The sequence below is a fragment of the Lagenorhynchus albirostris genome, chromosome 1 (genome assembly GCF_949774975.1).
Source record: "Lagenorhynchus albirostris chromosome 1, mLagAlb1.1, whole genome shotgun sequence".
Classification (NCBI taxonomy): Eukaryota; Metazoa; Chordata; class Mammalia; order Artiodactyla; family Delphinidae; genus Lagenorhynchus; species Lagenorhynchus albirostris.
Window position 1 is genome coordinate 27,116,279 of NC_083095.1, and position 13,363 is coordinate 27,129,641.

The 13,363-nt window shown below is 47.3% G+C and overlaps 1 protein-coding gene and 1 pseudogene across 3 annotated transcripts in view; one reads left to right on the top strand and one right to left on the bottom strand.

Moving 5' to 3' along the window:
* Positions 1-13,363, bottom strand: part of FLVCR2 (FLVCR choline and putative heme transporter 2) — a 67,489-nt gene that overhangs the window by 13,152 nt on the left and 40,974 nt on the right. For all 3 annotated transcript variants that reach the window (XM_060133837.1, XM_060133925.1, XM_060133746.1), the window contains 2 exons: positions 11,308-11,375; positions 10,006-10,109 (listed from right to left, as the gene is read on the bottom strand). In XM_060133837.1, the coding sequence (XP_059989820.1) occupies positions 10,006-10,109; positions 11,308-11,375 (172 nt within the window). The remainder of the gene's footprint in view (positions 1-10,005; positions 10,110-11,307; positions 11,376-13,363) is intronic.
* LOC132529615 (ras-related protein Rab-15-like) lies at positions 995-1,632 on the top strand (annotated as a pseudogene).

Below are 13,363 nucleotides of genomic sequence, written 5' to 3' on the forward strand. Positions count from 1 at the left end.
AGCCCTGGCTGTGAGAGTCTCTGTCATCGTTGAATTCTTCCTGTTGCCACCTGCACACGTCCAGCACCGTTTTTCCTGCTAAATCTGAACTACTCTGCTCCTGACCGTGGCAACTAAGAGAGAACATTCTCCAGCCCTGAACTAAGTCCTTGACTCCAAAGCCGAGGTGAGAAAGCTCCGCCCACGCCCAGTTGCATTTCCCCTTGTTGGTCCCTCAGAAGGACCCTCAGCAACGTGCTGGTTTCTGTTTCTGGCTCACCCTACTTGTGCCCCTCCCCACACCTCTCCCCCCCTGTTGCCCACTCAGGACTCTGCTGCGGCCCTGACTTCTGCACTGGGACCTGCATCCCTCTCTGTCCTACTGACTGAGGGCAGGGACTCTGCACATCCTTCTGCGCTCTGGCCACGAACGTGGGAACTCAGACTATGAAAGCTCAAAGCCCTCACTCATCTCTGCTGAAGCCAGAAACACAGAGGGGTTGCCAACAGGTGTGTACTGTGGTTATGTGAAACTAACACTGCATTTACTGGATGCCAGGGAGTCTGCTAAGTGCTTTACACGCGTTTATTATTTCATTCAACCCTTACAAAAGCCATGCAAGAAAAGTATGACTAATTTAAGAAAACTGCAAGCATCTTTTCTAATCACAAAACTATAAGATCAGAAATCAACTACAAAAACTGCCAAAAACACAAACACGCGGAGGCTAAAGTTATCTACTAAACAACCATCAGGTCACCGAAGAAATCAAAGAAGAAATTTTAAAAACACCTGGAAACAAATTAACAAAAAACACAACAATATAAAATATATGGGACACGCTTCCGGGCACCGAGCGAGCGGCGGGCGGCGAGGCGGCGTGAGCCGACCCCGCTTCCTTCTCGCCGCCGGCGCTGTTCTCGGGCGGGCGCGAGCGCTCCGCGATGGCCCCGGCCGAGCGGGGATGAGCCCGCCGCCCGCCTGCCCACAGCCCACAGCCCCTCCGGCCCAGCTATGGCGAAGCAGTACGATGTGCTGTTCCAGCTGCTAATGATCGGGGACTCTGGGGTAGGCAAGACCTGCCTGCTGCGCGGCTTCACCAACAAAGGGTTCCACTCCTCGCACATCTCCACCACCGGTGTCGACTTTAAGATAAAGACCATAGAGGTAGATGGCATCAAAGTGCGGATACAGATTTGGGACACAGCAGGGCAGGAGAGATAGCAGACCATCACAAAGCAGTACTATCGACGGGCCCAGGGAATATTTTTAGTCTGCGACATTAGCAGTGAGCGCTCTTGCCAGCACATCATGAAGTGGGTCAGTGATGTGGATGAGAATGCACCAGAAGGTGTCCAGAAGACCCTTAGAAGGAATAAGGCTGATGAAGAGCAGAAACGGCAGGTGGGAAGCGAGCAAGGGCAGCGGCTGGCCGAAGAGTACGGCATGGACTTCTATGAAGCAAGTGCTGCACCAGCCTCCACATTAAAGAGTCCTTCGCGCGCCTGACGGAGCTGGTGCTGCAGGCCCACAGGAGGGAGCTGGAAGGTCTGCGGACAGCCGCCAACGATGAGTTGGCCTTGGCGGAGCTGGAGGAGGATGAGGGCAAACCCGAGGGCCCGGAGAACTCTTCGAAAACCTGCTGGTGCTAAGCATCTTGCGTGGAGCGCCCCCACCCCGCACAGTCCCCTCTCCCCGCAGGAGGGCTGCCGGCACACGGGCACACAGGGAGCCTGGGCTTTGCCCTGCGTCTCTTCTCCTTCGGGTGACCCTGTGGAATCTCGGCCGCTGCTCCTCCTCCTGCCTGGCTCCGGGGAGCAGCTCCTCTGTCCTGTCCGAGCAGCCTCGACCCCCTCCGCCCTCCCCCCGGGATGGCCCCCTCCAGCCTGTTTCCCCAGCCACAGGCCTGCCTCGAGCCCCTGATGTACTACGAGCACCGCCTCACTACCCCGAGGTCCCAGGCGACGGCCCAGTCCGGAGTCAAGGCCACTGGAGGTTCCTTCTCTCAGTGCATCTGGTCTCCTCTCCGCTTCTCCTCGCTTCTTCCCACCTCTCTTTCTGTCCCTTCCCCTCTGCTGTGTTCCTACCAAAGCCCTCCCCCGGCCGCACACGTGTCCCGTGTGGCTGCTGGTACAGCACCTTTCAATTCCTCCCTCTTTGCCGGGCTGAGGGAATGGACTCAGGCCCAGGGGCACGTTCCCTGCTCTGCTCCGGGAGAAGCACCACCCCGCTTTGTGGGAAATTCTTCCAGTCCTCTCCTCCCCACCGCCCTTTCTTGTGCCATGGGCCTGCCTCCCCGGTGACTGGGGAAAGAGGAGAGGAAGGACAGCCCAAACTGGTGGTCCCCATGCCTGGGGCTGTCCTACCACCCACCCCCCCCACCCCGTACCCAGCTTCCGCTGCACTTGGCTGCCTGCCCTCCTGCCTCTTGGGGGAACTGAGCTTCAGAGAAGAAAAAAAATGATGAGGGGTGGCAGGGATGAGAAGTAACCTCAATTCTCTACCTGCCCTGCAGCACATACACTATTTCTCCCTGCCCCCGGGCTCCCAAATTTAAAGATATGGACCAAGGCCTGAGGGCACTGCAGGAGCAAGGAGAGCCCTGGGGCCAACCACACACTCCAGGAAGGGGAGGGTTTGGAAATGAAGGGCCAGCTCCTATATACCAGGTTAAGAGCCCGGACAACAGTTTGCAAACCAGAGGGGAATTCAGCAGCAGCAGGGATTCCTGGGCCCCATCATCCTTTTCTTTTTTTTTTTTTTTTAACATCTTTATTGGAGTATAATTGCTTTACAATGGTGTGTTAGTTTCTGCTTTATAACAAAGTGAATCAGCTATACATATACATATATCCCCATATCTCTTCCCTCTTGCGTCTCCCTCCCTCCCACCCCTCTAGGTTGTCACAAAGCACTGAGGTGATCTCCCTGTGCTATGCGGCTGCTTCCCACTAGCTATTGGTTTTACATTTGGTAGTGTATATATGTCCATGCCACTCTCTCACTTTGTCCCAGCTTACCCTTCCCCTTCCCCATGTCCTCAAGTCCATTCTCTAGTAGGCCTGCGTCTTTATTCCCATCCTGCCCCTAAGTTCTTCATGACCATCTTTTTTTAGGTTCCATATATATGTGTTAGCATACAGTATTTGTTTTTATCTTTCTGACTTACTTCACTCTGTATGACAGACTCTAGGTCCATCCACCTCACTACAAACAACTCAATTTTGTTTCTTTTTATGGCTGAGTAATATTCCATTGTATATATGTGCCACATCTTCTTTATCCATTCATCTGTCAATGGACACTTAGGTTGCTTTCATGTCCTGGCTATTGTAAATAGAGCTGCAATGAACATAGTGGTACACGAGTCTTTTTGAATTATGGTTTTCTCAGGGTATATGCCCAGTAGTGGGATTGCTGGGTCGGATGGTAGTTCTAGTACAGCTAATCAATGAATTTGGTAAAGTAGCAGGATACAAAATTAATGCACATAAGTCTCTTGCAACCCTATACACTAATGATGAAAAATCTGAAAGAGAAATTAAGGAAACACTCCCACTTACCAGAGCACCAAAAAGAATAAAATACCTAGGAATAAACCTACCTAAGGAGACAAAAGACCTGTATGCAGAAAACTATAAGACACTGATGAAAGAAATTAAAGATGATACAAACAGACGGAGAGATATACCATGTTCTTGGATTGGAAGAATCCACATTGTGAAAATGACTATACTACCCAAAGCCATCTACAGATTCAACGCAATCCCTACCAAACTACCACTGGCATTTTTCACAGAACTAGAACAAAAAATTTCACAATTTGTATGGAAACACAAAAGACCCCGAATAGCCAAAGCAATCTTCCATTTCTTATGTAAGACGGGCACTTCCCCACCGCCCCGGCAGGTGAGAGGTGACAGAACCATGCTGGTGGTCTTTCACCAAGCCCAGCCTTCCGCTCTCAAGGCTTTCCCGAGACCCAGAGTTTGTGGGAGAAGGGCAGGGGGCTCACGGGCAGAAAGCAGGCGAGCCCTGGGTAGGAACGCTTGGTGCTGTTCCCTTCAGCCTTCAAGACCAAGCGCTCATCTTGTTCCTCAGCTTCTGACTCAGAGGCATGAGGGTTTGCCAACTGCACTGTGGCTACAGGTGGAGGGAAGTGGACTCCCTCCTCCAGGGCCCTTTGTTTCAGGAAGAAGTTTCTTTAACCCCATATGGTCCAATAGTCGTTTGCAGGAGGCCCTTTAAGGAGGGAACAAGTCAGTTACCAGCCCTAGTAGGGTTCCTCCCCACCTTCCCAAGATGGGAGAAGCCTAGGGAGGAGGATCAGTCTTAAGCTGCGTTGCATGGCTGGCGCTGGAGCGAAAACAAAACTGGGCATCGAACATTCACTAATTAAAGACTAAAATCCAGGACACACACATGTGAAGAATTAAGAGCCCCACTTCCTTACTCCTCTGAAAAAAAGCGTGGGGGATGAAATCACCAAACCTTTTCTTCTGACTCTTATCAAATCAGGAGAGAGCAGGAGAGAGTAGCTCAGGATGAAGGAATGGGGGATAAGTTATCATAGTTGAAGGAAAAGGAAGGCAGGAATAGTTATAAATCGTCAGCTAATGAGAAATGTAAAGAGCTGACTCTTTAGGACGAAGTCACGACCAGAGCTGAGGATGTTTCCTTGAGGACTAACTCCTCAGGTGTTAAAACATGCAGCATCACCCTGGGGTAGGGAGGTCAGCAGTGCCAACCCTCAGTGTGCCCTCAGCCAGGGACTCGAGGGAGCGGAAGTTATACTGGCCATTGGCTCCAACCTGTGGTCAGTGTCACTGCTTTCCCTGAAGATCTGGCCGAGCACCATTGCCTTTCTCTCCTAGCCCCCTCGGGGAAGAGGGACTATATTTTTACTGTACCCTACGGGTTCTGGAAGGGAACACTTGGGGTTAGGATTCTATGGCCTGAGAAGCCCCATCCATAAGGGCCACAGCTGGGGAGAAGTATGGGGCAGAAGAGGGGTTGGGATTTTAGGGTGCAGCTATGCTCATGAGGTACCAGAGTCAGCCTCTCACCCCTAAACTTCTCCAGTCCCGGAGGTAGCCTGGGACCTGGCCTTAGACTGTTGAGCAGGTGCACCTGCCTGTTGACTCCTCACCACCTTTGCACCTGTTGTCTTGAGACTCGGCACAGCCCCAGGCACTCCACCTGCTCCTGAGCCCCACCATCTCCCCGTGAACTTTGTGTGCTGTGTCTTGGGTCCAGGATATGAATTGTGAGCAGGGTTCATCTATTTTAAACACAGATGTTTACAAAATAAAGAATATTTCAAGTCAAAATAATTAATTAATTAATTAATTAAATATATGGGACACAGGAAAAGCAGTTCTAAGAAGCAAGTTTATAGTGACACAAGCCTGTCTCAGGAAACAAACAAACAAAAATCTCAAATAAACAACATAATCCAAGGCAATCAGCAGATTCAATGTAATTCCTATCAAAACACTAATGAAATTTTTCACAGAATTAGAACAAATAATTCTAAAATTTGTATGGAAATACAAAAGACCCCAAATAGCCAAAACAATCTTGAGGAAGTAGAACAAAACTAGAGGTATCAGTTTGCCCAGATTTCAAACTATACTATAAAGCTATAGTAATCAAAACAGTATGGTACTGGCACAAAACAGACACACAGATCAATGGAACTGAATAGCAATTCAAAAATGAACCCACATTTATGTGAGCAATTAACCTACGACAAAGGAGGCAAGAACATACAATGGGGAAAAGACAGACTCTTCGATAAATGGTGTTGGGAAAACTGGATGGCTATACACAAAAGAATCAAACTCAACTACTCTCTCACACCATGCAGAAAAATAAAGTCAAAATGGATTGGACTTAAATTTAATTTAAGACCTGAAACCACAAAAATTCTAGAAGAAAATATAGGCAGTATATTGTTTGACATCAGTCTTAGTAATTTTTTTTGATATATCTCCTCAGGCAAGGGAAACAGAAGCAAAAAACAAACAAATGGGACTACATCAAACTAAAAAGCTTTTGCACAGCAAAGGAAACTATGAACAAAATTAAAAGGCCAGCTACTGGGAGTATTATTGACCTACCGCACTATGGGAGAAGACCTATCTGATAAGGGGTTAATATCCAAGATATACAAAGAACTAATACAACTCAACATCAAAAAACAAACAACCCAATTAAAAAGGGGGCAGAGGATCTGAATAGACATTTTCCCAAAGAAGACATACAGATGGCCAACAAGTACATGAAAAAGGGAACCCTCGTGAACTGCTGGTGGGAATATAAATTGGTGCAGCCACTACGGAAAACAGTACGACGATTCCTCAGAAAAATTTTAAAATAGAACACCCAGATGATCCAGCAGTTTCACTCCTGAGCATTTATCCCAAGAAAATGAAAACACCAATTCAAAAAGATATATGTACTACCCCTATATCCACTGTAGCATTATGTACAATAGCCAAGATATGGGAGCAACCTAAGTGCCCATCAACAGACAAATGGATAAAGAAGATGTGGGTACATACACATATATTTCAGCCATAAAAAAGAATGAAATCTTGCCATTTGCAACGACATGTATGGACCTAGATGATATTATGCTAAGTGAAATAATTTAGACAGAGAAAGACAAATACTATATAATATCGTTTATATGTGGAATCTAAAAAGCAAAACAAATGAACAAACAAAACAGAAACAGAGTTACAGAGAACAAACAGATGGTTGCCAGAGGGGAGGGAATGGGGGAGAGGAAAGAAACAGGTGAGAGAGATCAAGAGGTACAAACTTTCAGTTAGAAAATAAATGAGTCAAAGGAATGAAATGTATGGTGTGGGGAATACAGTCAATAACTATGTAACCTCCTTGTATGGTGACAGATGCAAGTTAGATTTATCTTGGGGATCGTTTTGAAATGTATAGAAACATCAAATCTCTATGTTGTGTATAGGAACTAACATAGTGTAGTAGGTCAATAATACTTCAAACACAAACAAGCATGCAAACTCATAGAAAAAGAGACCAGATTTGTGGTTACCAGAGGTGGGGATAGGGTAGGGGGAGGGAGAATTGGACGAAAGCAGTCAAAATGTACAAACTTCCAGTTATAAGATAAGTAAGTACTAGGGATGTAATGTACAACACGATAAATATAATGAACACTGCTGTATGTTATACACGCAAGTTGCTGAGATTAAATCCTAAGGGTCCTCATTATGAAAATTTTTTCTATTTCTTTAATTTCGTATCTATATATGATGATGGATGTTCACTAAACTTATCGCGACAATCATTTCATGCTGTATGTAAATCAAATCATTATGCTGTATACCTCAAACTTATACAATGCTGTATGTCAATTATATCTCAACAAAACTGGTAGGAAAAAAAGAGATGTATGACTCTCCCTAATATGACACATGAGGAAACTGAGCTCAGACCAGTCAAGTTACTTGTCCAAAGTCACCTGCCCAGGAAGTGCACAGCTAAGATTCGAATCCAGAGGTGGGATTTGAAACCTGTGCTCCCTCTGCTCCCACACACAGGAATACTAACACAGGATGGGGCTGCATCTGTGGGAAAGACCAACAGCCTCTGAAGGACGCCCTTCCCTCCTGGGTCCTCAAAGCAGCTGCTGAGGGCAGAGGAGCTTCATCCCTCCTCCCCCTGCTCCCCACATCCAGTCCCTCCCCCTCTGCAGAACCCAACTCCATGGACACCCATCTCCCTCACTGACCCCACAAGCTCATCTTTCCCATATTCGTTTACATATAGCTTCTTCTTAAACCACTAGCCTGTCTACAAAACTGTAGTCTCAGCCAGAGATAAAGGGACCTGACCATCCAATTTCCAGCCTCCAAACCAAACAGGACAAATCTGGGAGGCTCAGGGAAAAGGGAACTGGCACCAAAGTGACCAGATGACAGAGCTCTCTTGCCCTTTCTCTGCCTACGTAGTAGAGCAGGGAGAAGACTGTCCCATGCTGACTGCAGGATGCAGACATCGTGTGACACTAGGAACTGGTGGCAGCAGGATTCTGCAGTGTCCTCCCCAGCCCTTTCACTGTATTTTCACCATATTTTCTAGTTCACCTGAATCATCTGGCTGCCCACATCCCCGCCCAGGCAACATTCCAATCTCTCCCTTCTCCTGCCACACAGCAAGCCCAGAAAAGGGGACGCTGCTGTATCCTGGTTCGGGAGTGGCGTCCTCACTACCCAAAGCAAACAACTGACATATGGCAAAGACAAGGCAGCAGCCCAGCTTCACCAGCAGTAATTAAGCCCAGCTGGGCTCCTCGTCGTGTCCAGCCAGGCAGCCACATCCCCAGGGTTGGCCTTTGACAAAGGCAGACAGAGAGAGCCCTGGTCTGACCAGAGCCTCACAGAAGCGGATCTGTGTGGCAGAGAACAGGTCTGCCACTGTCTGTTGCCTCCAGACACTGGGAACTTTGGAGGCTTTGACAAAGCAGCCCAGAATGTTGATCTGCCCCAGAGCAGGACAACCCTGGCCTGGCAGCTGCCCTACTGGCCAGCACTAATTGAGTGCCCAGTGCATGCGGAGCACAGGAAAGACACAAGTTGGGCCTCTGTTTCCAGAGCATTTTCCCCAAGGCTGGCTACTGAATTGAGGCATCCGGGTTGATTTTTTTTTTTTTTTTAACATCGTTATTGGCGTATAATCGCTTTACAATCGTGTGCTAGTTTCTGCTTTATAACAAAGTGAATCAGTTATACATATACATATGTTCCCATATCTCTTCCCTCTTGCATCTCCCTCCCTCCCAACCTCCCTATCCCACCCCTCTAGGTGGTCACAAACCACCGAGCTGATCTCCCTGTGCTATGCGGCTGCTTCCCACTAGCTATCTATTTTACGTTTGGTAGTGTATATATGTCCATGCCACTCTCTCACTTTGTCACAGCTTACCCTTCCCCCTCCCCATATCCTCAGGTCCATTCTCTAGTAGGTCTGTGTCTTTATTCCCGTCTTACCCCTAGGTTCTTCATGACCTTTTTTTTTTTCCTTAGATTCCATATATATGTGTTAGCATACGGTATTTGTTTTTCTGACTTACTTCACTCTGTATGACTGACTCTAGGTCCATCCACCTTACTACAAATATCTAAATTTCGTTTCTTTTTATGGCTGAGTAATATTCCATTGTATATATGTGCCATATCTTCTTTATCCATTCATCTGTCGATGGACACTTAGGTTGCTTCCATGTCCTGGCTATTGTAAATAGAGCTGCAATGAACATTTTGGTACATGACTGTTTTTGAATTATGGTTTTCTCAGGGTGTATGCCCAGTAGTGGGATTGCTGGGTCGTATGGTAGTTCTATTTTTAGTTTTTTTTATAAACGCAGATTCCCCTACTGAATTGGCATCCATGAGGGTAGGGCCCAGGAATCTGTATTTTTAGTAAGCGTCCTGGATTAGCCTGACATCCACTAAAATCTTCGTGGCTCTTAGGAATGCACTGGGCAATCAGGAATAAAGCATGTCGTAATACTTACCAATGAAGTGGAAGCAATTGCAAGATGACACACTGTAAATTGTTGGAAGCACAGAGCACCTTGGTTGACCCCATGCGGTCCACGAGGGAGCTATGGGAACAGGGCAGAGGAACCACCTCCTCGTCCCCACTCCGTGGAGTTTCCACAAACTGTCCGACTGTTGATGCTTTTCCACATTTATTTTCTCCTTCCTCTGCTTCTTCCGCAAGCTACTTGGGGGATGGAACTCTGACAGGCCTCATGTCCCCTATCTCTAATCTTCCTATGATCCCCACAGGGCAGGCATTGCTTCCCTCATTTTATAAATGGGGAAACTGAGGCTCAGAGAAGATATATTTGAACTCCCCGCTTGACCACTCAGACCCCCAGCTGCCACACCCACATCTTTGGAGCCGTGTTGCTAATGAATATGTCATTTCAAGACAGGGGTCCCCGATTCAGTCCAAGAGGAAGAGTCACTTACTTGTAGGTTTTGGTCCTATCCAGCCAGAGGCCTGAGATCATAGCCCCAAGCATTCCTGCAATGACGATGGTCAGGCCGATTCTTCCCGCATTCAGTTCTTCGCCCTGGGGAAACCACAGCCCCAGTGACTGCTCAGTGATGGGACAAGATATCTGACAGGGCGCAGTCAGCAGAAGGCAAAGGGGCAAAGGCAAGTAACTCCGGCTTCATTAGAGCCAATTCTCAGAAAGTATCAGGACAAAATGGCCTGTAAGAAGCTGCCAGTGGAGAGAGAATCCTAGAATAATTGCTCCTCCCAACATAATATAACCCTGGATGTGTGTGCATGATACTGGATGCTGGGGTGAACCAAATTCTGTCCTTAGAAACCACTTTTAGATGGATTTTTAAAAATGTAATCCTTATAGCAAACCTTTACCATTATTCCCATTTCACAGATGGAAAAACTGAATTATGTATATCGAAACATTCCATACTTAGGTTTTTTCAGTTATCACTGTTGAAGAGATAGGAAGATAATAATTATATATTTTTGAGCGTTTATTCAAAGCCAGACACCATGCTGATGATTTTATATCATCATCTCATTTAATTCTCCTAATTCCCCACCAGAAGGTTAATCAATATTCTCCATTTTACAGATGAAGACACTGAGGCACAGTGAAAATAACCGACTAGCCCAAGGTCATGAGGCCTTTATTAAGAGCAGAGGCAGGATTTGAACTCAGACCTGTCAACCGCCAACACTGGAACGCTCAGCCACAGTGGCTCACCCCTCCCACAAGCGTGAGAGCCTTAACCTTTCAAAAGAGGGCTGGACCCGGGATCCCGACTCCTGGTTACTCAATGTTCCATTCCCAGTATCCAGCCCTCGCTGGTTCTGGAAACATTTAAAACATGCTTTCTGCTGGGTAAATAAAACGTTAAAATTAAACCTTGCCCACATTTCACAACTTAATTTATTTCATATGTGATTCTACTGTATATATGTTTACCTACTGTGTTGCCAGGCACCATGCTATGCGCTTTACATATATAAACCTTATTATTTACTTTCTAACTCTAAAATCAATCTTTCAGTAAGTAATTAGGCTTCCTTTACAGAAAAGAGAATGAGAGCTCAAAGACACTAACCAGCTTATTACACAGCTGAGGGCCACCGGAGCTGGGGCTGAGACCCAGGGCCGCCTCCCTCCAAATCTCAGGAGCACACACCGTACCACGCTGCCACCCCAGCTCCTGCCCAGACAGACTAGAAACCTCCTTCTCTCAGGGCCCAGCAAGCTGAGGGAACACCCTTACCGGGTAGTGCAAGATCACCATGCGATTCAGCAGAGTGGACAAGGCATAAAAAGCACCAGCATTCAGACCTGAAGGAGGGAGGGAGAAACACAGCATTAGGGTCATTCTCCTGTTGGGGTCATTGCTGGCTTCTCCCCACAGTGGTGAGGGAGGTCAGAAATCCTCATCCTTGTTGCCACTGGAGGTAATGTTTCAAAGAAGAAATACTCCAAAACAACCAAAACTAACCATTTGAACCTCTTCTTAGCCACACACCACTGCCCTCTCATCCCTTTATCCCTGTCCTGGAAACACAGGCTCCAGAAAGTATTACTCCCAGGTCAGAGCCATCTACATTCCTCTTAAGCGCTGACCTGACCTAAGGGGCCAGCAGAAGTACTGGACCCCTTCCACCTCCTCCTGATGACCTGTCCCCCCTCACCAGAATGCTCCAGACCTCTGACCCCTGACAACACTCCCTCTGCAGGTAGATTCTCACCTCTTTCCACATCCCTCCAACTTTTTTCTCAGATTCAACATCACACAAAATCTTATATTCAAAACCATAAAAGACCCTAAAGAGCATTTAGTTGACTCTCCTAATTTATCGATTCATCCAAGAAACAAATGGAGCACCTAGCATATACTGTAAGAATCTGTGTCCTTAGAAGATGAGGTTGTTTGTCAAAAGCCGTACAGTGACTTAGTGACTAAGGTGAGACTGAAACTGATCCAGAGGAGAAGGGCCTTCTGCCTTCCCTTCATAATGATGGTGGTGATGGTGGTGATGTTGGTGGTGATGGTGCTGGTGGTAGTGGTGCTGGTGGTGGTGATGGTGCTGGTGGTAGTGGTGATGGTGGTGATGATGGTGATGGTGGTGATGATGGTAGTGATGGTGGTAGTGATGGTGGTGGTGGTGATGGTGGTAGTGATGGTGGTAGTGGTGATGGTGGTGGTGATGGTGCTGGTGGTAGTGGTGATGGTGGTGATGATGGTGATGGTGGTAGTGGTGATGGTGGTGATGATGGTAGTGATGGTGGTAGTGGTGATGATGGTGATGGTGGTAGTGGTGATGGTGGTGATGATGGTAGTGATGGTGGTAGTGGTGGTGGTGGTGGTGATGGCAGTAGCATACACTCATGTACTAGGCACCTTACAATCTAAACACCTTACGATCCTCATAACAATCCTAGAAAGTACCTAATATTCTCATCCCCATTTTGCAGGTAAGAAAAATGCACACAGATTTTAAAAACAAATACAGAGGTCACTCTGGAAGGCCCACAGGAGTCTTTTTAATTTTAACTAATTTTGAGGCTCACACAACTACCACTGGCATACCTGGCACTAGGTCCACTTAGCAGCATGTAAGAGAGGACACAGTTCATAGACAGGGCAGCCGCAGGAGCTCCTCTTCACTGGAGCCAGTCCACAAAACCCCAGTCCATAGAGCCATTCAGAAGCTATTCTCTTTTGCCCCCGAGGTGACAGCTCAGTGCAGAGAAAGGTGGGCATGGCACCCAACCCTGGCTTAACCCCTCCCAGGAGCCACTATTGCTGACTCATCCACAGGCATAGCTACCAGGATCTCCATAAAGGACAGGCCAGTGGAAAGGGTCACTGTGCTCAGAGAAGCACAAAGAATGGTTTCCCAACAGGGGTAAGAAGATCACCCAGTCCACCTGCAGTCATTTATATCACAATAGGTCTTTCTTATCAGAAGCAATGTTGCCTAAATGCAGTTGACTTACTCCCTTTGTCAGGTTCCCAGGGGAATGAGATACAAAGTTAAGTGAAGGTCAAATTCTCCTGCAAAATGGGGAAGGGAGTTTGGTTTGCCCTTCCCACCATCACACGGGTAGTAAGAGGCAGGGTTCGATTCAAACCCAGACTATGGACTCCAGGTCCTCCATCTTAAACCGTTGATTTCATATCCTTACAGATTTGATCCTCAGTGATTTCCCCAGCTCAGGTTACTGGCAATTTCGTGCCCCAGCCTCTCCCAGCAGGTCACCTCAGGGATGCAACAAGGTTGAGCTCAATGCCACCTGCTGAGGGGCACAGGGCCAACAGTCAG